At 42.3% G+C, this 24,242-nt stretch overlaps 2 protein-coding genes across 4 annotated transcripts in view; one reads left to right on the top strand and one right to left on the bottom strand.

Annotated features, from left to right (window-relative positions):
* The window catches only part of cpeb3 (cytoplasmic polyadenylation element binding protein 3), a 71,430-nt gene extending 62,918 nt beyond the window's left edge, over positions 1-8,512 (bottom strand). For both annotated transcript variants that reach the window (XM_084169831.1, XM_084169830.1), the window contains exons 1-2: positions 8,436-8,512; positions 5,880-6,742 (exon numbers count right to left, since the gene is read on the bottom strand). In XM_084169831.1, the coding sequence (XP_084025957.1) occupies positions 5,880-6,731 (852 nt within the window). In that variant the 5' untranslated portion in view covers positions 6,732-6,742; positions 8,436-8,512. The remainder of the gene's footprint in view (positions 1-5,879; positions 6,743-8,435) is intronic.
* A 796-nt stretch (positions 8,513-9,308) lies between these two features.
* The window catches only part of marchf5 (membrane-associated ring finger (C3HC4) 5), a 62,052-nt gene continuing 47,118 nt past the window's right edge, over positions 9,309-24,242 (top strand). For both annotated transcript variants that reach the window (XM_084170108.1, XM_084170109.1), the window contains exon 1: positions 9,309-9,678. In XM_084170108.1, the coding sequence (XP_084026234.1) occupies positions 9,635-9,678 (44 nt within the window). In that variant the 5' untranslated portion in view covers positions 9,309-9,634. The remainder of the gene's footprint in view (positions 9,679-24,242) is intronic.

Genomic DNA, 24,242 nt, shown 5'->3' on the forward strand with positions numbered 1-24,242 from the left:
CTATGGGACTCCTGATCATGGCTGGTTGTGATACAGCCTGGGATCGAACCCGGGTCTGTAGTGACGCCTCTAGCACTGCGATGCAGTGCCTTAGACCGCTATGCCACTTCGGGAGGCCCCTATACAGCTCGTTGAGTGCGGTCTTAGTGCCAGAATCGGTTTGCGGTGGTAAATAGACAGGTACAAAAAATATAGATGAAAACTCTCCTGGTAAATAGTGTGGTCTGCAGCTTATCATGAGGTTTTCTAACTCAGACGAACAAAAACCTGAGACTTCCTTAACATTAGAGATCACACACTTGTTAACAAAGAGACACACACCTCTCATTTTACACGAAGCTGCCGTCCAATCTTGACGACGCATGGAAAAGCCAGCAAGGTGTATATTATTCATGTCCTTGTTCAGCCACTACAGTTCTTCAGGTCCTGTTGAAAGGATAGTCTCGAACGGAGCTCGTCCAGTTTGTGCTGTAGTGATTGTACGTTCGCCAACAAAGCAGATGGCAATGGCAATCTAGATGCTCGCCGACATAGTCTAATCATGTCCTATTTCACTAGTACAAGTGTCTATTAATATATGACCCTGGTGGTTTGCTCTCGGTCGTTCCATGTCATTTAAGCAAGCCATGACACTAGGGCTGCACAATAAATCAAATTGTAACCGTAATTGCAATAATGACATGTGCAATACCTATAACGCAAAAGCCTGCAATTTTATTTTTGCCATGAATGTAACGTTCAAATGTAGTAAGGGTCCCCTGGGAAACTCTGACCAACACTTTGGTTCCTACCCTGTGACAACTTCTACTGTACCTGCCCTTTTCATTAGTTGTCATGCCAAACACCAACCATAGCATAGGAATCCCAATTTTATTTATATCATTCCAACAGTTCACCCAAGTGTTCTTTTTTACTTTTACCCCTTTTTCTCCCCAATTTCGTGATATCCAATTGGTAGTTACAGTCTTGTCTCATCGCTGCAACTCCCCTACGGACTCCGGAGAGGCGAAGGCCGAGAGCCATATGTCCTCCGAAACACAACCCTGCCAAGCCGCACTGCTTCTTGACACACTGCTCGCTTAACCCAGAAGCCAGCCACACCAATGTGTCGGAGGAAACACCGTCCAGCTGGCTACCAAAGTCAGCTTGCAGGCACCCGGCCCGCCACAAGGAGTTGCTAGAACACAATGGGACGAGGAAATAGCGGCCGGCCGAACCCTCCCCTAACCTAGACGCCGCTGGTCCAATTGTGCGCCGCCTCATGGATCTCCCGGTCATGGCCGGCTGTGACACAGCCTGGGATCGAACCCGGGTCTGTAGTGTCGCCTCAAGCACTGCGATGCAGTAAGCATTCCTGCAACATTATTGTGTTGAAATATAATTTGATCTCTGAGAAATTTTACTAATTGACTGCACCCAAATTGGCAATTTTAATTTTTAGGATTCAAATATTTAATAAATATAGTACCCAACACCCAATTTGGACCACACTTCTTCCTGCAAATGAGTAAGACATGAGGAATCCCAAAGAAATTGTCAAAAGCCACCCACCGACTCTCCACACCAATCCCACCCCAGCAACCAGTATACAGTATCAGTTCACTATGTCTGACAACTAGTATTGCTTCTTCATACTATGTAATGTATTTCCAGTGAATTTGGTTTAGTTCTTTCCCCCGTTCAGAGAAATTAGCCATTGAAGTTGCTTGCCTTAATTCCCATAAAGCATGTGAACGTATCAGGTTTTGCCCACTAGATGTCGCTGTTTCTGCTATAGGGGTTGGCTTATGGCTTTTCAGCCTCATTCATTTTTATTGGTTGAGAATACATTGAGAGGCCGTTTCCCGGACACATATTAAGACTAGTACTGGACTAAAAGCCAAACTCAATGCTTTTCAGTCCAGGATTAGTCTTAATCTGTGTCTGGGAAATGGCTCCTGTGTGGGGTTTATTCCTTTCAAAAAAAGGTCTGGATTAGTTAGACCATTCCTGGTGAACAAGCAAACCATTAGGCTACAGCAGTGCTAATGGTTTCAACGTTATGGTCCCTATTAGTCTACAATGGTAAAAATACCAAAGACACATTGTAGCCTAGTGTTTTGCAATAACAATGGTATTGGGTTGGGTAAATGTCACTAATAACCCTACAGATGTTTTATTTATTTTGGGGGTGAAATTATTACATATAATTGTATTGTTTTATTAGGGCTGTCACAACATTTTAGTCACTAGCCCATTTCACCATCAAAGTTTTGGGCTTGTAGGAAAAGCCCTCTCAAAGAGCAGGCAATTGTTGAACTATTCAAGAAGAGTTGGGTTGAAGAATTAGCTTGTTCAGAGAAGGACAAACTGAATTGCTTTCGTGGAGGACTGGCTTGACTTGTGAGGATGACTACACAATTTGTTTTCATCATGAACAAAAGTTAATGGTTTTCAAACCAAAGTTGCAAAGAAAATGGTGTGATCCCATTAAATAGACACAATACCATCAAACTGGATAGAAGGGTGCTGTATAGCAGGACTCTAGTGGGCACTAGAGTACTTTCACATGGTTTAATGGGAATTAAGGCAAGCGACATCAAATGGTTAATTTCTCTGAACGGGGGAAAAAAAACATCAAATTATTACGTACGAAGACGCATTATTGAGTATGAAGACGCAATACTCCAAGCCGCAGCTCCTTAATACTTGTTGTTGGGGTGAGATTGTGGTGAGGTGTGGTGGGGTCCGTGGGTGGCTGTTGACAATTTTTTGGGATTCCTTATGTCCTACTAATTGGTAGGGAGAAATGTGTCCAAATCAGATGTTGGGTACTAGCCTATATTTATTGAATATTATATGAATCCTATAAAATTGCCAATTTGTGTGCAAACAATTAGCTTAATTTCTCAGAGATCAAATTATATTTCTACAAAATAAAGTTGCAGGAATGCTAATCTTATGTTTCTAATTACAGAAACGCTTTCAGAACAATCTGAGATGGTGGGTGTCAAAATCCTCTTTCTTGTGTGCTTTTTAAGGTGGAACGACCCCCTCTCCTTTTCCTGAGTTTCACTTCAGCAAACAGGGCACTCTGATCATAGTGACCCCTGTCCTTGTCCTAGTGATAACTACCTCCACGAGCAAGCTAAATAGAGAGCAAAAATATCAGAGACGCACTAAATGAAATAGAAAGAGCTAAATAGTAGCAAAGGGAAAGGGGTTACAAAGCGACAGAGTGACACAGACAATCTTTATCTACACGATATGTTTCAAGCAGGCTGGAACTTCCCCTTCTACCCCAGGCCAGGTTCCAATTCCACATGCGGTCCCCTCTGTAATAGTTTAACATTTTGTCTCACACTCCCTTCCCTGGGGCTCTCTTTTGGTTATGATGAACAAATACTGCCCACTCAGTGAGTAGACTCACCTATTTCTGAGGTTGGAGCATGTTCAAAGCAGCCTGTACAAGAGATATTTACTAGAGCTGACACAATATTTGAGAACACAAACTATTAATAAGAGATGGCACCATTGTGTGATCGCACCTGCTAGTAATTGTGAATATTCTTCTAACACAATCTGTAAAACACCTCCTCGGGACTTATTGCTTAATTGTTCCATCTGTGCCTACACTATAGATAAGGGATAATCAACTCGGGGCTATGCGTTTAATGGAAAATAATAAACTACATGGAAGGTGTGTTCCACAATTGTCCTCCGGTGGAGGTGTGTTCGGCGTCCACTGAGGTGGCTGGGCAGGTTTGCTAGATAGATGGCTGCGGTGGTTGCCGTGGTGGCGGAGCGGCGGAGCGGACTTGCTGGTTTGGCTGGCCGGGCCATCAGTCCTAGCTTGCCGTTGTGACAATCAAATTCAACAATGCCAATAATGTGTTCAATTTTACTTTCTTTTGGGAGCGGCTCGGGCATGGAGCATGTGGGGGTTGGCTCTGGCCATTGAGTTCTGCAGTGCAGGTGTGCCGTGCGTTGTGGGGAGTTGTGCCATGGCGTTGTTGAGTGCTTGTTTCTTGAAGGGCATTCTGGCCCTGTGTAGCTCAGTTGGTAGAGCATGGCGCTTGCAACGCCAGGGTTGTGGGTTCGTTTCCCACGGGGGGGGGGGGGGGCAGTATGAAAATGTATGCACTCACTAACTGTAAGACGCTCTGGATAAGAGCGTCTGACAAATGACTAAAATGTTTTTTTTTTTATGTAAAATGTAAATGTTACTTGTAGGTTTTCATTGTAAGTCTTGTGCTAATGTAAGCCCCCACTCACAAACCATCAGTCACAATAAGCAGGAACAAAAATGCTATAGGTCTCGGTGTAGTGTACTACAACACTGATTACAAGGCCTATATATATCTCCATTAAACAATGCCTTTGTCTCTGCTTTTGAACAAGGAGATGTCTCAGGCCTAAGTGATAGCCTAAAAAGAATGGGCAGATGGGATAGCATTTCATTGGTTTGTGTCTGACGTAGCTGTAGACATCAGATAAGGCTGTGCCGAGACAGCACCGATCACTGACTAACAGCACGCATGACTCCTAGGTTATCTCCACTGCAGCGCTAGCAAACTAGGCATGGAAAATGTGACTTACATTGGCAACATTCTATAGTAAAATACTAAATAATTAAGTTAATGCCTCAAAAAGGTACCTTACCCTTTCACCTTAGGCCTAGCTAAAATACCCTACAATGTAGCAGAATTTTTTTGACATAGGTTGCCTACAAAGTTTACTTAACAGTCACTGTTCATTACTTGGTTGTCAAGTGACTATAGCCTAGTGCAATTATTTCATTTCTGTCTATAGGCTTTTAAAAATAACTAGGCCTGAAGAAAATGAACTACTTGTCCAAATATTACAATTGAAGTCATGTGATACTGTCTACGGTACATTAGGCTATAGTGACATCAAAGTAGAGTTTACACAGTGAGAAAATAATTCATTACAAACCAGTAAAACAACAGGGGATAGGGTGAACTGATATAGGAGAGTCGCAACAATGTTTCAAACGTCACTTTGTTACAATGTAATTATGACTAATAATGTATAGCAAAGCAGATACTTTCATAATCATTTGGTTACAAAGTACTCCATCATCATATGACAGCAGCACGCAGCTCAGCAGTGTATCCAAGACCCACCGCACACTAGACTAAAAATAGCCAATCACATACGAGCAGTGTGCCCTTTAAGAGCTATTACGAAATACGTCATTTTGTTTTCCTCAATAATTGCGATGATTTTCACAAGGATAGTGTAGGACGTGACCTCCAGAGACATTTTTCAATGTAGTCAGTCCACCGACGGAAAATAGGAAATGATGCATTGCCTGGATAACAACCTTATTATTAGGTCATAATAGCCTAATCAATATTATTACTTCATAATTGCTTAATCACATTGGCCTACTCAACAATCCATTGTGACAGTTCTTAAACATTGTCATAATTAAGATTTATGCTGTTCTAATGATCTGAACCGGTGTCTGTGTGGGTTGCAGGAGACTAAAATCAAAGTATTTCCTCTCTTTTTCGTGAACCATTTACATAAAGAATATTCATCATAACCTAATATTCATCATAGCCTGTTAATATTATTTGGTAGAATGCTTGAAACAGTAGGCTATAGGCCTAGTTCGTTGACAGAGACGGAGAACTCTGTTAGCCTATAGCTATGGTTATTGCATTAAATGGTTAAATTTCTTGCATATTATGCCAGCTCACTCTGGGAGTTTTTAAATGCAACCTATGAGTAGGCTATACATATGACTATAGGCTACTTCTGCAATCATCTTCTAACACTCCTGCGTTTAATTTACATGCCAATAATATGTATTATGAAAATGTTTCAAATTGGATTAAAGGTTAGGCTACTTATTATACATCCAAACATACCTGAAAAGGCAGCATATTGTTGCTGTTGTCCGTCCTAAAGGCGTTGTCCTCCACCCAAGATTTCGGGGTGAGGGGACCAGCTCTCGGGAATTTTGGGGGTGCTATAACGTTGCTAGAATAGGGCTTTTTCATCGGGGAGATGGGGTTCATGGAAGACGGCACCCCTACACCGACCCCCACACCAACCCCGACTCCCACAGCTCTCCGCGGGTCCCTGCCTGCCTGGAGACCGCTCCAAGGATTGGATGCTGTGCTCCAAGCGGCATTTTGGTGATTATTCCAACCCGAAGATGAGGCAGGTGAAGAAGCCTTGCTATTAATGACAGACTGGTGACTGTAAGCGTTTCTCTGTGGAAAGGGACCTTGGTTGGGGCTAACAGGGGATCTCCGTTGCTGCGGCGGCTGCTGCTGCTGCTGCTGTTGCTGGGCTTGCTGCTGAGGATGCTGAGACTGTGCCAAGCCAAGCTGAGGTGAGAAATTGCCTCCAAATACCGGATTGACGTGGTGGGGGAAGTTCTGGAAAAGCATTGTTCCGTTCACCGAGGGTATTCCTTGAAAAAAATTGTCATCCACGGTGTTCGTGGTTCCAGTGGACCAAGTGCTACCAAATGAGGGGGACAGGGTGCCACCGGTTTCCTGCTGCTGATGAAAATTCAAACCTGGCAGGATCGGAGACTCCATCGGCACTTTCTCTTTCTTGAGAGCTGAAGCTGCTTGGTTGCTCACACTCGACAGGCTCTCCTCTGATGTAGGGGGTTCCGAGGGGGTCGGGGTGGAGGGAGGTTCTACTGTTGGATCTTGCTGCTGATGAGGTTGGGCTTTGTTTTTGTCCATCAGTAAATCATCCTGCATGGTTTGCTGAGCTGAAACGGGGAAAAACAGAGACGAGTTATTATTGAGAATGTCATAGACTAGGCTCGCCGGGTTGTTACGCTATTTTAGAGAGAACTCCGAGAGGGTTATTTTTCTGCTGCAAGCCAATTGCAATGCGAATTCGTGATCTCTCATTTAGCAAAAAAATCGAAGACTACTGGTGTGATACAATAAAGTGCACTTCTGTAAGAGATTCAATAGTTTCACCCTTTCGGACGCCAGCGCTCCACTCAGATGTAGGCTATGCGGGAAATACACGTGGAGGACACCGACATTCACCAATATTCGCCACGTATCGTTCTCCTTTCCTTTACCAAGCAACTCCGAACTGCAATGTGAAACTGATTCTTGTTCCTGTTTTTTTCTCACTAGAACCACCCCTGAACATTTGCATACGTCAATAAATACAGCTGCTGCGTCCTTCAAAAAGGTTAAAGAGACACGCCACCTTGACCCACCCACTTCATAACAAAATGGATACATTATGGATTCCTATGGAATGAGCAAGGCACTTTTCCTTAAGTTGCTGCGTCAATGATTGCTGCAGTAGATGACGCACTTATAGGCGACTACTTTTGTATGACATTAGCTTAGTAGGCTAGACATGATCTACATTTTAGGTGACTTGACAGAACGGCTTGCTACATAGGGAGGCTAATAGCTTTACCCTAAAAGCATGAATGTTATAAAGATTAAATTATTGCATTAAACTTGGTCAATTTTCTTGTCTCCTTTTTATATGCTCATTTTCTGAATAGGGTGCAAATGGGTTCTATAACAGAGGCCAAGCCTATGTGCATATCTATGTTTGGAAAAGCTTAAGACCCTTTTCACACTACGACATATTCTCTTGAGGTTTCGAGAGTATACCGTTGGCTATGTATTTCGCCTCTTTCATGCATGTCTGCATTTATGTTCTGTCTGCATTGATAAAACAAAATATGTATAAATGTATAGCCTACTATATTACATTTAGTAAACTTAATATTTTCCTAATATTGTACAGTATCATACACTATACGTTTATTCTGGGCATACCGTTAGCATAATTATAGACACAATTAGGCCTGTCGCTGGTCATGTGAGAACAGTACCAATTTACTCATATCATAATCATTCTGATTGGCGTCACACTTGAATGAGAGCTAGGATACTCCACGGTTTTATCCATTTTAATTATGAACCATTTGAGAAAACAACTGTGGCCTATAATAAAGCCACATAGGGTGGTATTTAGAAGGTATTCAGAATAGGCTAAAACGACTCACACAGGCTGTGTCAAATTTAGATTGAGCGCAATATTTTAATTCTCAGGATCCTAGAATATTTCTAAGCGGTGTGAGGTAGACTTATCGCAGCAATGTAAAATATTGCACAGAGCATTCTGGACACCCAGTTAGTCCTTGTTTTCTCCTCGATGCATAAACGCTGCCAATTCAAGGTCATCAAGTAGCCTAATCAATATACGGGGTTTACCAGCCTAATATAGAAACAATATACACATTTTGACAATCTAAAAGTCTTTTTTTTCCTACGCGTTGGTTATACAAGATGGTCAATACATACAAAAGCGGGCTATTAATAAATTCGTATCTACAACTGTACAGATATCACCAAACAAACACGGCAACAACCGCATGCACACCCGTGTTGGTTTTCTGTTTCACATGACATAACATTTACCTTAATCCTTCACCTTTTGGGACTGTAAATATGGCTATTTCGGTTTGCCTCGTCTGGGTTTAGATATGACAAATGAGCTACCCTTGCGCGGAGGTAGTCAGCAGTTGCTTCAACAGCTGATTGACTGCAGCGCATGGATGATGCACAGGCTTCAGGGAAATGTAGTTTCATAGTTTTAGTGTACTCGTCTAGAATGCAAAGTTTGGTCGAAAATAAAACAATCGTTTTGGTCAGCTTTTGTTTTAAGGGTACGCCTATGCATTTTTGCATGACATTAGGCTAGTAGTTAACGAGGACATCTATTTAATGACAATTAATGATTGGGTATCCAAATGTCATTTTTTCCCCAACAATATATATTTTGATTGGATCATCATTAGACGAGGCTGCTTTTCTTCACCAAACCACAGACCCATGTAATTAGGGGGAAAAAACATTTTATTAACCCAGACGACACTTGCCCAATATCCGTCATGACTGCAAAACCCTTGTTGCAACATTTTGAAGTCATTTTAACAGAAAGAAATATAGCCAATAAAGATACAACTTTGCCAATAAATGCGATGCACTCAGAGGTATGCACTCCCGAAGCGTGCGGCGTGAAACGCTACTACCGACAGCTAGCTATAATAAATGCAGCCTACCGCAATATGAAGTATTCTGTAGCCATATGTGTATCTTCATGATGCTAGTCTTTCCAAGTATGCGTAGTGCCTCTTAGGTCCGTTGTACAAGTTAGAGCATTAATTTGATATTTATTTGGACACATGAAGGAGGAAAAATGTGGTCGGACTACATATCCCAGGCATCTTGTACATTTATGATTTCGCAGCCTCTGACGGGCTTGTTATTGTTGGTGACGCATAGCTCATCACCTCAGAGACAGGCAGTCAATGGAGTCAAGTTGTCACAGCGATGCGATAAATTAATGATAAACAAAGTATTACTTGTTTTTAGACAACTATGAACGTGAAACCGCAGGCGAAGCATCGAGTAGTAATGCATTATTTATAATGTCAGCAAAGGAATTGGTTTATAGTTGAAGTTTTAGTTACTTTATTTCGGTTAACCAACAAGCCAGCTGAACTATTCGTGTCAACAGAAGGCCTCGCCGCTTTCAACAAGGCCAAGCTAGCTAACTAACCTACATCGTTAAACACTCAAAACGTTTGTAGTGTTGTTTTACATTTATTGGCCATATGTTGGAAGAGCGCGCATTGGTAATGCAACAGAATTTGGACAGGTGAGTTGAGTTTAACGTTAGCTAGCTACCTAACCTACTAGCGAAGCTAGCTTGCTAACGTTGGCTAGCTACTAACACGTCAGCTGGGGGGACCAGGTGACTGCAAGGGAGCCATGGTTAATAACGTTATACTAGTTCTTACCTTGTGAAAAGCATTGTAATTCAGCTTGTCATATATGCAGCATTGTCGTTACAATGGGGCAGGATCAGTGGGACCAGGAGGTGTGTCACGTGAGGCACTTGCGATCTGGCTGATTAGGTTTCCACTAGATAACACAGCCACAAAGTCAATTGTCAATATAGTAAAAATTCCTGTGCTTTTTAGTCTTAGTTTAAAGTTAGGCATAAGGTTAGTGTGGTTAAGGTTTAAAAACTAATTAAAATATGTTTTTAAAGAAATGGGCGGGGTTTATCACTGATTGCCATCGCCGGACCACGTTTACTACATGCCGTGGCCGCTACATGTCACTTACAACATGTCAAGCCCACTGCCATTGAGGCTGCTAGCTGACTAGAACACCCGCACACACTGTCCTTCGCCCCCGCCTTGCCGAGCACTGCTTTTCTGCAGTTATTTTAACGTTATGGCGGAAGTGCCACACGAGAGTTGGGTTGGCTACACTAGCTAGGGCGAAGGATACTGTGTACAGGTGTCCCCTAGCTAGCTAGCAGCCTCCTTCAGTGGGGTTTTGCGGCAGTTGACATCGAACGTTGGTGTATTACTTCCACCTACTGTGCTGGAGTGTGTGCCAGATATAGCGCTAGCAGCCTCAATGGCAGTGGGCGCCGCATGTATTAAGTGACGCGCAGTGGGCGCATGTAGTAACCGCAGTCTGCAGATAGACGTTATTGTATGGTCGCGTTCCCCTGCTCGGATGTTGCAGGCATCTACCAATGTTTGGGTGCCACCAATGTTGGGGAAGCTGCTTAGAAAATATAGTTTACCAAGCTACCAATTACTTAACACTGGAAGAAGTGAAGCTAGGGCAGGGCGATATGGCCAAAATATCATATCACTGTATTTAAAAAAAATTGGAAGGTATGACAGTATTTAACGGTTTTTAATGTTTTTGAATAATAAAAGTTCTACATTTGCTTTGAGTAGTGTGTGACCCTAGGGTGACAACACATATATTATAAGTGATTTCAATGGGTCTTTCTCCATTCTGATTGTTTTACTGTTCAATTCAACTTCAACCCCCCCAAAAATTCAGCATTTTAATACATTTCTGCATTTCCTGGACTCATTTGAGATCATTTCTACATTGCCACGCAGGGCTGCACGATATGGCCAAACAATCTAGGCCTGTTGGAATCATGGAAATATAATGATTATTCAAATTCTATAGTTAGAATATAATAGTGGGCACTGTAATGTGTACTACTCCCTTCACAGAACAGCGTAAACTGGCTCTATCCAGAATATAAAGAGGAGGGGGAGGCCCCGGTGCACAACTGAGCAAGAGGACAAATACATTAGTGTCTAGCTGGAGAAACAGACGCCTCACAGGTCCTCAACTGGCAGATTCATTAAATAGTACCCGCAAAACACCAGTCTCAATGTCAACAGTGAAGAGGCGACTCCGGGATGCTGACCTCGGCAGAGTTGCAAAGAAAAAGTCCAGTGTCTGTTCTTTTGCCCATCTTAATATTTTCTTTTTATTGGCCAGTCTGAGATATGGCTATTTCTTTGCAACTCTGCCTAGGTCAGCATCCCGGAGTCGCCTCTTCACTGTTGACGTTGAGACTGGTGTTTTGCGGGTACTATTTAATGAAGCTGCCAGTTGAGGACCTGTGAGGCGTCTGTTTCTCAAACTAGACACTCTAATGTATTTGTCCTCTTGCTCAGTTGTGCACCGGGGCCTCCCACTCCTCTTTCTATTCTGATTAGAGACAGTTTGCGCTGTGCTGTGAAGGGAGTAGTACACAGCGTTGTACGAGAGCGTCAGTTTCTTGGCAATTTCTCACATGGAATAGCCTTCATTTCTCAGAACAAGAATAGACTGACGAGTTTCAGAAGAAATACTTTGTTTCTGGCCATTTTGAGGTTGTAATTGAACCCACAATTGCTGATGCTCCAGATACTCAACTAATCTCAAGAAGGCCAGTTTTATTGCTTCTTTAATCAGCACAACAGTTTTCAGCTGTGCTAACATAATTGCAAAAGGGTTTTCTAATGATCAATTAGCCTTTTAAAAGGATAAACTTGGATTAGCAAACACAACGTGCCATTGGAACACATGACTTATGGTTGCTGATAATGGGCCTCTGTACGCCTATGTAGATATTCCATAAAAAATCAGCCGTTTCCAGCTACAATAGCCATTTACAACATAAACAATGTCTACACTGTATTTCTGATCAATTTGATGTTATTTTAATGGACAAAAAAAAAGCTTTTCTTTCGAAAAAACAAGAACATTTCTAAGTGACCCCAAACTTTTGAACGGTAGTGTATGCTTCAAGTGAGAATTAGGCAGGTCTGATGCCGAAAAAGAAAATAAATGATTGCCTACTTCAACCCTTATTTTATTTTTGCAAAAAAAAGTAGTTTGTAGTTCTAGTAGTTAGCTACACTGCGAAAAAGTAATTAACTACTGAAAGCACTTCCAAGATTTGAATTTAGTTCAACTACCACCAAGCTATTTTAAAATGTAGTTAAATTACTAGTTGAACTACATGTAGTTCACTACTCCCCAACACTTCGTGCCACGTCATCGACTGTCATCGACTGACTGATTGCTATAACATATGGGCCGCTTTCCAGAGCTTAGACGTTGCTGACGCCTGACATATCTTACAACGCCTGGATAGATATTTTAAGTATCAGCTAACCATATCATGTTATAGCAATTTGTCAGTTGATGACAGTCAATGACGTGGCACGCAACCATTGTTTGTTGCGTCGCTTCGCCTTAGCTGTGGAACGTGTCCATAATGTGGTTAGCTGATACTTACAATACCTATCCAGGCGTTGTCAAATCTAATTTTATTGGTCACATGCTTCGTAAACAACATGTGTAGGCTAACAGTGAAATCCTTACGGGCCATTCCCAACAATGTAGTGAAATAATAGAAAAAAAATAACACAAGGAATAAATACACAATGAGTAACGCTAACTTGGCTATATACACAGGTTATGTTTGTTATTTTTTGTTAAAAATTTGATCCCCATTTAGCTTTTGGAGAAGCAGCAGCTACAGTTCCTGGGGTCCACAAAAAACACAAAACATGACGAGCAACAAAACACACTGATACACTGACAGACAAGGAAAGTCACACATCTAAAATACGATATGCAAGCAATGCAACAAAAAAAGTATGTGTGTGTTTGCGTTTGTGTGTGTGACCCCTCACAGTCCTGCCATTCTGTGACATATTGTTTAATCTGTTTTTTTAAATGTAATTTTGCTGTTTGCTTGAGTAATTGGAGATGGAAGGGAGTTCCATGTGATCATGCCTCTGTATAATACTGTGCAATGCCGTGAATTTGTTTTTATGACTTGGGGACGGAAGAGACCCGTGGTCGCATGTCTTGTGGGATATGTATGGGTGTCTGAGCTGAATAGTAGTTGATTATGCAGACAATCTGGAATTTTTGTCACAGTAATATTTCTCATAAAAACTAGAAGAGAAGCAGTTAATCTCTCGTCAATCCTCAACCAGGAAAGACTGGCATGCATGTTGTTGTTAGTTCTCTATGTGCAGTTAAGGGGAATGCGTGCTGTTCTGTTCCGAACCAGCTGCAGCTTTGCTAGGTCTTTCTTTGCTGCACTTGACAATATTACCAGACAGTAATCAAGATGGGACACAACCAGAGCCTGAACAACTAGTACAGTTGATTTGTGTCAAACACAGAACATCTTTTTATTACAGATATACCCCTCCCTATCTTCACAACAACTTTGTCAATATGACTTGCCCATGATAATTGACCATTCAATGTTATACCTAGGAATTTAGCTTATTTAACTTTCTCTATGGTCACACCCTTTATGTACAACTCCAGTTGAGCTTTAGGTTTTAGAGAATGTTTTGAACCAAGTACAATGCTTTTAGTTTTAGATGTATTTAAGACCAGTTTATTATAAATCACCCATTCTGATACTGACTGTAACTCCTTATTTAGAATTTCCGTAAGCTCACTGGCTTTGGGTGCTGACGTAGTGTGGAGTCATCCGCATACGTAGTCATTCTAGCTCTGTGTAAGACCAGTGGCAAATCATTTGTAAAAAATAAAGAGAACTGCCCAAAGCAACTGCCCTGAGGGACACTGCACTGTACATATCTGATGTTAGAGAAGCTTCCATTGAAGAACACTCTCTGGGTTCTATTGGATAAATAACTCCAACCATGTGATGGCAGGTGATGTAAAGCCAGAGCAAGTGTGTTTTTTCAATAACAATTTATAATCAAAAACATCAGAGGCTGCACTGAAATCTAACAATACAGCTCCAACTATCATCTTATTATCCATGTATTTTAACCAATCATCAGTCATCTGACTCAGAGTAGTAGAAGCTGAGTGCCCTTCTCTATATGCATGCTGAAAGTCAGTAGTTAACTTGTTCTTTGAAAAATAGCATTTTATTTGGTCAAACACAATCCTCTGTATCAGTTTACTAAGAACAGACAGCAAACTGATTTGGGCGGCTGTTGGAGCAAGCAAAGGGTGATTTACTATTTTTAGGCAGTGGAATTACTTTAGTTTCCTTCCATGCCTGTGGACACACACTCCTTTAGGATTTGGTTAAAGATATAGCAAATAGGGGTGGCAACACAGTCTGCTACCATTTTCAATAGTTTCCCATCAAGGTTGGTCTATACCTGGTGGCTTATCATTATTTATGGGTAACTATCGTTTTTCTACTTCTCCCACACTAACTTGACCAAATTCAAAACAGCAATCATTCTTTCATTATTATGATGGTTCACTGTTCAATGTTGGCATTTCACGTCTTAGCTTTTCCACTTTACTAGTGAAATAGATTGGCAATATCGAAGCGCTTTATAAATGAACGATGGAGATTAATTAGGTTTTCTGTCCATGTACTCCAAAGTATTTTCCCATTGTGTTTTATGTCATTTATATTTGTTTGGTAATATACTTTCATCTTTTTGTTAAGTTTAGTCACAACATTTCTCAATTTACAGTATGTCAACCAATCAGCTGAGCAGTCTGAGTTGTTTGCCACCTCTTTTGCATCACTTCTTTGAATCATAAATTTTTTCAATTCATCATCAATCCAGGGGGCTCTAACTGTTCTCACAGTTTCTTAACAGGTGCATGCTTGTTTCCACTGATCATCCTTTATGTTTCTACAACTTGATTGGAGTCCACCTGTGGTAAATTAAATTGATTGGACATGATTTGCAAAGGCACACACCTGTCTATATAAGGTCCCACAGTTGACAGTGCATGTCAGAGCAAAAACCAAGCCATGAGGTCGAAGGAATTGTCCGTAGAGCTTCGAGTCAGAATTGTGTCGAGGCACAGATCTGGGGAAGGGTACCAAAACATTTCTGCAGCATTGAATGTCCCCAATAACACAGTGGCCTCCATCATTCCTAAATGGAAGAAGTTGGGAACAACCAAGACTTTTCCTAGAGCTGGCCCCCTGGCCAAACTGAGCAATCGGGGGGAAGAAGGGCCTTGGTCAGGGAGGTGACCAAGAACCTGATGGTCACTCTGACAGAGCTCCAGAGTTCCTCTTTGGAGATGGTTGTCCTTCTGGAAGGTTCTCCCATCTCTGCAGCACTCCACCAATCAGGCCTTTATGGTAGAGTGGCCAGACAGAAGCCACTCCTCAGTAAAAGGCACATGACAGCCCGCTTTGAGTTTGCCAAAAGGCACCTAAAGGACTCAGACCATGAGAAACCAGATTCTCTGGTCTGATGAAACCAAGATTGAACTCTTTGGCCTGAATGTCAAGCGTCATGTCTGGAGAAAACCTGGCACCATCCCTACGGTGAAGCATGGTGGTGGCAGCATCATGCTGTGGGAATGTTTTTCAGCGGCGGAGACTGGAAGACTAGTCAGGATCGAGGGAAAGATGAACAGAGCAAAGTAGAGAGAGATCCTTGATGAAAACCTGCTCCAGAGCGCTCAGGACCTCAGACCCGAGTGTGAAGGGTAACCTTCCAACAGGACAACGACCCTAAGCGCACAGCCAAGACAACGCAGGAGTGGCTTCGGGACAAGTTTCTGAATGTCCTTGAGTGGCCCAGCCAGAGCCCGGACTTGAACCTGATCGAACATCTCTGGAGAGACCTGAAAATAGCTGTGCAGCGTCTCTCCCCATCTAATCTGACAGAGCTTGAGAGGATCTGCAGAGAAGAATGGGAGAAACTCCCCAAATACAGGTGTACCAAGCATCATACCCAAGAAGACTCAAGGTTGTAATCGCTGCCAAAGGTGATTCAACAAAGTACTGAGTAAACATTTCTAAAAACCTGTTTTTGCTTTGTGTGTAGATTGATGAGGGGGAGAAAAAACTATTTAATCAATTTTAGAATAAGGCTGTAACGTAACAAAATGTGGAAAAAGGCAAGGGGTCTGAATACTTTCCGAATGCACTGTAGGCTATTCTTAGCCCTTTCCCTGGTAGCTTATTGGAGATAGACAAAATAAATGTTGGTGTGTGTGTGAGAGATGTTGGGCTGAAGCTACTGACCCTGTGGCTCTCATTACTCCCAGGCTTTTGGGAGGGAGGGTGGACAAAGAGCCTGTAGTAGTGGATGTAAGCAATGTTCCCATGCTCTCTGGCTGCTTTCATAGCTGGGATAAGTGATTTCCGCTCTGGCGCACAGTTTCAGAGAAGTCCTCATTAAGGAAGATGTTGGTTCCTCTCAAGTTCTTGGCTCTCTCCAGAACAGCCATCTTGTCCTTAAACCTCAGGAACTTGACCACTATCGGCCGTACTCTGTCACCTAGGCTGTTTTACATGTTTTCCAGACATGTGGGCGCCCTCCACCTCAATCTTCCTATGAGCCATCTGCAGCTTTTCAGTGATCATTTTTCTTACTTTCTCCTCAGACTCTGCCCAGACATCCACAACGATGTTATTCCTCATGGATTTTCCCTCTAGCTAGTCTGTTGTCCCAGTCATTGTTAATGATTCACAAAGAGTGCTGATGTGATCTCGAGAGGACTTACAGTTTGTCGTCATCTTGCTGCAAGTCTCTCAGGACATCCCTGGCAAAACAGCAAACTGTTTTTAAGGTCTAGTCAGATCGTCCGTTATTTTGTTAGTTGAGTTCATCAGTATTTGGACAAAGCTCTTGAAGCTATTTTCCTGTTGTTGTAACAACTGCTTGTAGAACCTTTTTTGTTCGTTTAAAATATATTTCACCTGTAAATGAGAAACACTGTCCTCTCCATGACTCCCACCTTTGGCTTTGGAGCCATGTTAGCAATGTAGGCTAACGCTGGTACTCCACGCAGTTCCAGACAAGGCAGGTCGCAGGGCAGATGGAAACAGCAACAAACAGCAGGGATTTAGACAGCAACAAGCCCGGGACAATCCGCGGTCTCAGCCACAAGAGCTAACCACATCGCGGGGTGTGTTTAAGCTGTTAAGGAAACCTTGCTATCTTGATGGCTAGTTAGTAGCTAGGCTAGCTGCTATGCCAAGCAGCTCTTCCATCTTTTGGTTGGCAGGATCCCTGGACAGATATAGCGGTCCCAGCAACTGAGGCTAACCGTGTCGTGGGATCCACATTTAAAAAGGTAGCTGGTAACTGAACTTTTTCAATAGAACACTTTTTCAGACTTTCAAAACAACAAACCGAGCTCTCCCTCATATATATATATATATACCTTCGTATCTTGCTCGGTTCCTGTACCGAGTCGATGTGCAGGGGTACGAAGTAATTGAGGCAGATACACTATATATACAATAGTATGTGAACACCCCTTCAAATTAGTGGATTTGGCTATTTCAGCCACACCTGTTGCTGACAGGTGTATAAAATTGAGCACACCGCCATGCAATCTCCATAGACAAACATTGGCAGTAGAATGGCCTTAATGAAGAGCTAAGTGACTTTCAACATGGCACCGTCATAGGATGCCGCCTTTCCAACAAGTCAGTTTGTCAAATTTTTGCCCTGCTAGAGCTGTCCCGGTCTACTGTAAGTGCTGTTATTGTGAAGTTGAAACGTCTAGGAGCAACAACGGCTCAGCTGCAAAGTGGTAGACCACACAAGCTCACAGAACGGGACCGCCGAGTGCTGAATCGCGTTGCGCTTAAAAATCACAACACTCACTACCGAGTTCCAAACTGCCTCTGGAAGCAACGTCAGCATAGCAGCAAAGGGGGGACCAACTCCAAATTAATGTCCATGATTTTGGAATGAGATGTTCATGTAGTGTATGTACATATAGGTAAGAATAAAATAATGACTAAGTAACAGGATAGAAAATAAACAGTACCAGCAGCGTATGTGATGAGTCAAGAGGGGTCCTGTTGGTTCCAGACTTGGTGCATCGGTACCGCTTGCCGTGCGGTAGCAGATGGTACAGTCTGACTTGGTTGGCCTTCCTCTGACAACGTCTGGTATAGAGATCCTGGATGGCAGAGAGCTTGGCCACGGTGATGTACTGGGCCGTACACACTACCCTCTGTAGCGCCTTGCGGTCAGATGCCAAGCAGTTGCCATACCAAGCGGTGATGCAGCCAGTCAAGATGCTCTCAATGGTGCAGCTGTATAACTTTTTGAGGATCTGAGGGCCCATTCAGCCTCCTTAGGGGGAAGAGGCATTGTCGTGCCTTCAAGACTGTGTTGGTGTTTGTGGACAATGATAATTATTTTGTAAGATCTGGCATGCATCAGCAACGCCTGGGCAGAGGAATGCACCCAATATCTTCATGCAATATCCCTTTTTGTGGGTTTAGTGACTAATCAGGGGATTGATTGGGATTTTGTACTATGTCAAGGTGGTGGAAAACACCAAAATGAATTGCCTGTTCAAATATAGGCATTTCATTAAGGTGTGGTAGAACTGTCCTACTACTTTGCCCTTCACACTAGTCAGGGATTGCCAGGGTCACCCTGGCCCTGACCTGGGTATACTCCTGTCCTGATTCTGATACCACAAACGTGAATGTTGTTATGTATACATTGGAAATCTTACTCACACCAGCTCTCACAATAACACAACCAGAGAAAGAGCCTACCTACCTCCAAGGTAAACCAGTTAATAATCGGAGGTTTGCCATAATGGTGCAGGATATTGAGGTTGTGAGCTAGCAATGCTGGCCTAAACAAAGGTCTAAAGAGGAGACCGTTTTAGGTCATCATCGAACATCCTGAAGAGGGCATGGACGTGGAATATATTTCTGAAATTGAGACTGAGTGGTACGTTACACTATAATTTTAACACAAATTTTAACAGAACCTTGCAAACATTTTGATCTGGCATGCCACTCAAACTTTTATTCTAATAGGTCTATATAATATAATATAATATGCCATTTAGCAGACACTTTTATCCAAGTCGTAGGCTTAGGTCTAGTAAGTTGCTTTCGTTTTGCAGTAATGGTAATTATTTGTTGTCAATGCTATGGCAACTCATGCTCACCTTAGAGTCCATGGTCACAAGCTTGCTTGACCTTCAGAGAGAATCTGGCATTCAGTCTGTGTTAGTTGGTCATCATGGTGCTATGAAGGTTGAAATAGATAGACCAATCTGTAGCAGCCAGCTACTCTTCATTCCTAAAGATGTTGCTTTTCTGGCCCCTTTTTGCATCTCAAACAAACTGTACCCAAATTGTTATTTGGGTCATGTAATTCATTCATGTCATCAAAGACAAGTAATGGTATGATGTTCTGATAATCCTCAGATCTACGATTGTTAGTGCTACCACTGTTTATTTCAGGCAAGCCCCTTATATACCCTTTTGGGCCATAGCCTATATCCTGTCCTTGTGTAATCAATGGTTTCACCTTTACTGGAAAACAAACTTAGTGCCAAGGTTGTTGAATGACTTTAGGCCTACATGCCATTCAATACTTTACGTTGTTGTTTTTGATATTGGATCTAAGTTCCTTCAGTTGAAAAAAAAAAAGTATAATGTAGATAATGTTCTATAGAGGTTTTAGGCTAAATCTTCCAATCTAAGCTTGTCTAAAATTGAGAGACCTGTGATGAATGCCATGACTGTGGATTGTGGTGGTGATCCAGCAGTGAGTTATCGATTTGCTCCTGTTGTAGAACAGGCCTGTTGTCTGTCCTGACCTTGCCAGCGTTTTATTTTCCACTGTGGGCCGTATTTGCCAGAATGTCGCAGCTCGCGTCTTAGTGCCATAAAAATAATTAGATAACTGCTTTGGGCACAACAAGTGAAGCGCACAAGTGTGCTGTTTTCCTTGAAAAAATACATTGGCATGACAAACGACTGGCTCGTTCAGGCCACAGTGCACATATGTAGGCCTGTACTAAAGCATGTGATGCTGCACTTTTCATAATTGGATCTTTGGACTGTGAAAACATATTTTTCTAGGTGACTAACTGTTGTGCAGTGAAAAGGGTGGAAGGAAACCTGTGCGATTGCTAAATGTGCAACAGCTCTGCATGCCGCTGCCATGCAGCAGCAGGGCTCAGTGCAAAGGCAATAAACCTGAGTCTGTTTGAAGAAACTGATAGCAGAAGGATGTATGTCATGTTCCCCTCGTTTAGGCGGTTGTGTACCCGGCTCTATCAGTGACAAACACACTACTCCACAGGCTCTTATCTGGGCCTGCCACTAGCAGCTGGTTCCCACTGCAATGCAGTGTCTCACGAATGGAGGAGGGAGACATGCTTTAATCCTGCCTGACCTTTAGCTGGCGCACACACAAACTCCATGATTCTCTACTCTTTTATTTTGGTTGGGCATTAGTCATACATTAGCCGTTTTATTATCTTATATCCCTTTGCATTTTTTTTTTTTCAATATGTCGTACTCTTCTTATCTTGTAGACACCCTGGAAAGCGAAATGTGATTTTGATATTCTAAAGTTGGTGCTGTTGGTTGTCGTGACTTGTGGGTGCGATGGGTATATAGGGAAGTCACATTTGCACATTCCATTCATGTGAAATATGAGCCGCGGCAAGTCTTGTAACTTTCCCTGGGGGAGAGAGTTGAAGGGATAGGTTTGGGTTAACTGGATCCGGCTCCCGAGCCAGACAGTCAAATATAGACTCCAGCAGACACACAGTGTAATTGGGCCAGTGTGACTGGAAACATAAGCCAAATAGCAACTCCCAGCCTGACTTTTTCCCTGCTGTTCGATGCAGGTGGTAACAATTAGGGCTGACCCCATTTAGTCGACTGGTTGATTGTTTGGTCGATAGGCTGTTGGTCAACCAAAAATTTTTTTAGTCGAGCAGTGGCAAATACACACATATATTAATATACACACACACACACACACACACACACACACACACACACACACACACATATATATATATATATATATATATATATATATATATATATATATATATATATATATATATATATATATATATATATATATATATATATATATATATACACACACAGTGGGGGAAAAAAGTATTTAGTCAGCCACCAATTGTGCAAGTTCTCCAACTTAAAAAGATGAGAGAGGCCTGCAATTTTCATCATAGGTACACGTCAACTATGACAGACAAATTGAGAAAAAAAATCCAGAAAATCACATTGTAGGATTTTTAATGAATTTATTTGCAAATTATGGTGGAAAATAAGTATTTGGTCACCTACAAACAAGCAAGATTTCTGGCTCTCACAGACCTGTAACTTCTTCTTTAAGAGGCTCCTCTATCCTCCACTCGTTACCTGTATTAATGGCACCTGTTTGAACTTGTTATCAGTAAAAAAGACACCTGTCCACAACCTCAAACAGTCACACTCCAAACTCCACTATGGCCAAGACCAAAGACCTGTCAAAGGACACCAGAAACAAAATTGTAGACCTGCACCAGTCTGGGAAGACTGAATCTGCAATAGGTAAGCAGCTTGGTTTGAAGAAATCAACTGTGGGAGCAATTATTAGGAAATGGAAGACATACAAGACCACTGATAATCTCCCTCGATCTGGGGCTCCACGCAAGATCTCACCCCGTGGGGTCAAAATGATCACAAGAACGGTGAGCAAAACTCCCAGAACCACACGGGGGGACCTAGAGAATGACCTGCAGAGAGCTGGGACCAAAGTAACAAAGCCTACCATCAGTAACACACTACGCCGCCAGGGACTCAAATCCTGCAGTGCCAGACGTGTCCCCCTGCTTAAGCCAGTACATGTCCAGGCCCGTCTGAAGTTTGCTAGAGTGCATTTGGATGATCCAGAAGAGGATTGGGAGAATGTCATATTATCTGATGAAACCAAAATATAACTTTTTGGTAAAAACTCAACTCGTCGTGTTTGGAGGACAAAGAATGCTGAGTTGCATCCAAAGAACACCATACCTACTGTGAAGCATGGGGGTGGAAACATCATGCTTTGGGGCTGTTTTTCTGCAAAGGGACCAGGACGACTGATCCGTGTAAAGGAAAGAATGAATGGGGCCATGTATCTTGAGATTTTGAGTGAAAACCTCCTTCCATCAGCAAGGGCATTGGAGATGAAACGTGGCTGGGTCTTTCAGCATGACAATGATCCCAAATACACCGCCCGGGCAACGAAGGAGTGGCTTCGTAAGAAGCATTTCAAGGTACTGGAGTGGCCTAGCCAGTCTCCAGATCTCAACCCCATAGAAAATCTTTGGAGGGAGTTGAAAGTCCGTGTTGCCCAGCGACAGCCCCAAAACATCACTGCTCTAGAGGAGATCTGCATGGAGGAATGGGCCAAAATACCAGCAACAGTGTGTGAGGCCATGGGGATGGCTCACCAGTATCACCAGTAGTACATTTACTGTTAATTCCCATAATTTGGTTACAGTCATTTCTGTTAATGCTTTCAATATATTATTATTATTATTATTATTACAGTCTTACTGTTGTCGTTGTAGTAGCCTATTTGAAAAATCTTTCAATGCTCTGATCCGGTGGAAACGTCATAAAATAAGCCTACCTGATTTACTTCTTCCCTTGCGCAAATAGTCTACAGCTATGTCTGTCTGTCTGGAGCTCAATGGGGTGGGAAACATGGAGGGCCCAGAATATTTTATACAATGTTGCAAGTTTGCTAGCAAGATCGGGCTGGATCATGTTAATAGTTGATACAATTAGCCATGGAGTTTATAGGATATTTATTTTTATCAGGATATTTTCTACCTGCAGGCTGCAATGTTTTTATTTGTTGGTATACAGTGCATTTGGAAAGTATTCAGACCCCTTCCACATTTTGTTACATTACAGCCTTATTCTAAAATTAATTGGCCTCAATCATTCTTAAATGGAAGAAGTTTGGAACCACCAAGACTCTTCCTAGAGCTGGCCGCCCGGCCAAACTGAGCAATCGGGGGAGAAGGGCTTTGGTCAGGAAGGTGACCAAGAACCTGATGGTCACTCTGACAGAGCTCCAGAGTTCCTCTGTGGAGATGGGAGAACCTTCCAGAAGGACAACCATCTCTGCAGTACTCCACTAATCAGGCCTTTATGGTAGAGTGGCCAGACGGAAGCCACTCCTCAGTAAAAGGCACATGACAGCCCGCTTGGAGTTTGCCAAAAGGCACCTAAAGGACTCTCATACCATGCGAAACAAGATTCTCTGGTCTGATGAAACCAACATTGAAGTCTTTGGCCTGAATGCCAAGGGTCACGTCTGGAGGAAACCTGGCACCATCCCTACAGTGAAGCATGGTGGTGGCAGCATCATGCTGTGGGGATGTTTTTCAGCAGCAGAGACTGGGAGACTAGTCAGGATCGAGGGAATTATGAACGGAGCAAAGTACAGAGAGTACGCTCCCTATCCAACCTAGAGCTTGAGAGGATCTGCAGAGAAGAATAGGAGAAACTACCCAAATACAGGTGTGCCAAGCTTGTAGCTTCATAACCAAGAAGACTCCAGGCTGTAATCGCTGCCAAAGGTGCTTCAACAAAGTACTGCGTAAAGGGTCTGAATACTTATGTAAATGCATTATTAAAGTTTTTTTATTTTTGTTTGTAAACATTTATTAAAGCCTGTTTTTGCGTTGTCATGGTGGGGTATTGTGTGTAGATTGATGAGGGAAAAAAACTAATTAAATCTACAGTGCCCTCCACAATTATTGGCACCCCTGTTTAAGATGTGGTCGAGGACTTCCAAAAATTCTCATTTTTTTTTAAAACAACATAGAACCCAAATGCAAAAAAAGAGAAAAATCCAACCTTTTATTTAAGTATATTACTTTGGTGTAAAAAAAAATAAAAAAAATAAAATCACACATTTAGAAATAAAAAAAACTTGAAATCATGTGTCCCACAATTATTGGCACCCCTGATGTTAATACTTTGTACAACCCCCTTTTGCCAACAAGACAGCACCTAATCTCCTCCTATAACATTTCACAAGATTGGAGAACACAGAGAGAGGGATCTTTGACCATTCTTCTTTGCACAATCTTTCTAGATCATCCAGTGTCCTGGGT

This window comes from Coregonus lavaretus, assembly GCF_964263955.1.
Source record: "Coregonus lavaretus genome assembly, chromosome: 1".
Lineage (NCBI taxonomy): Eukaryota > Metazoa > Chordata > Actinopteri > Salmoniformes > Salmonidae > Coregonus > Coregonus lavaretus.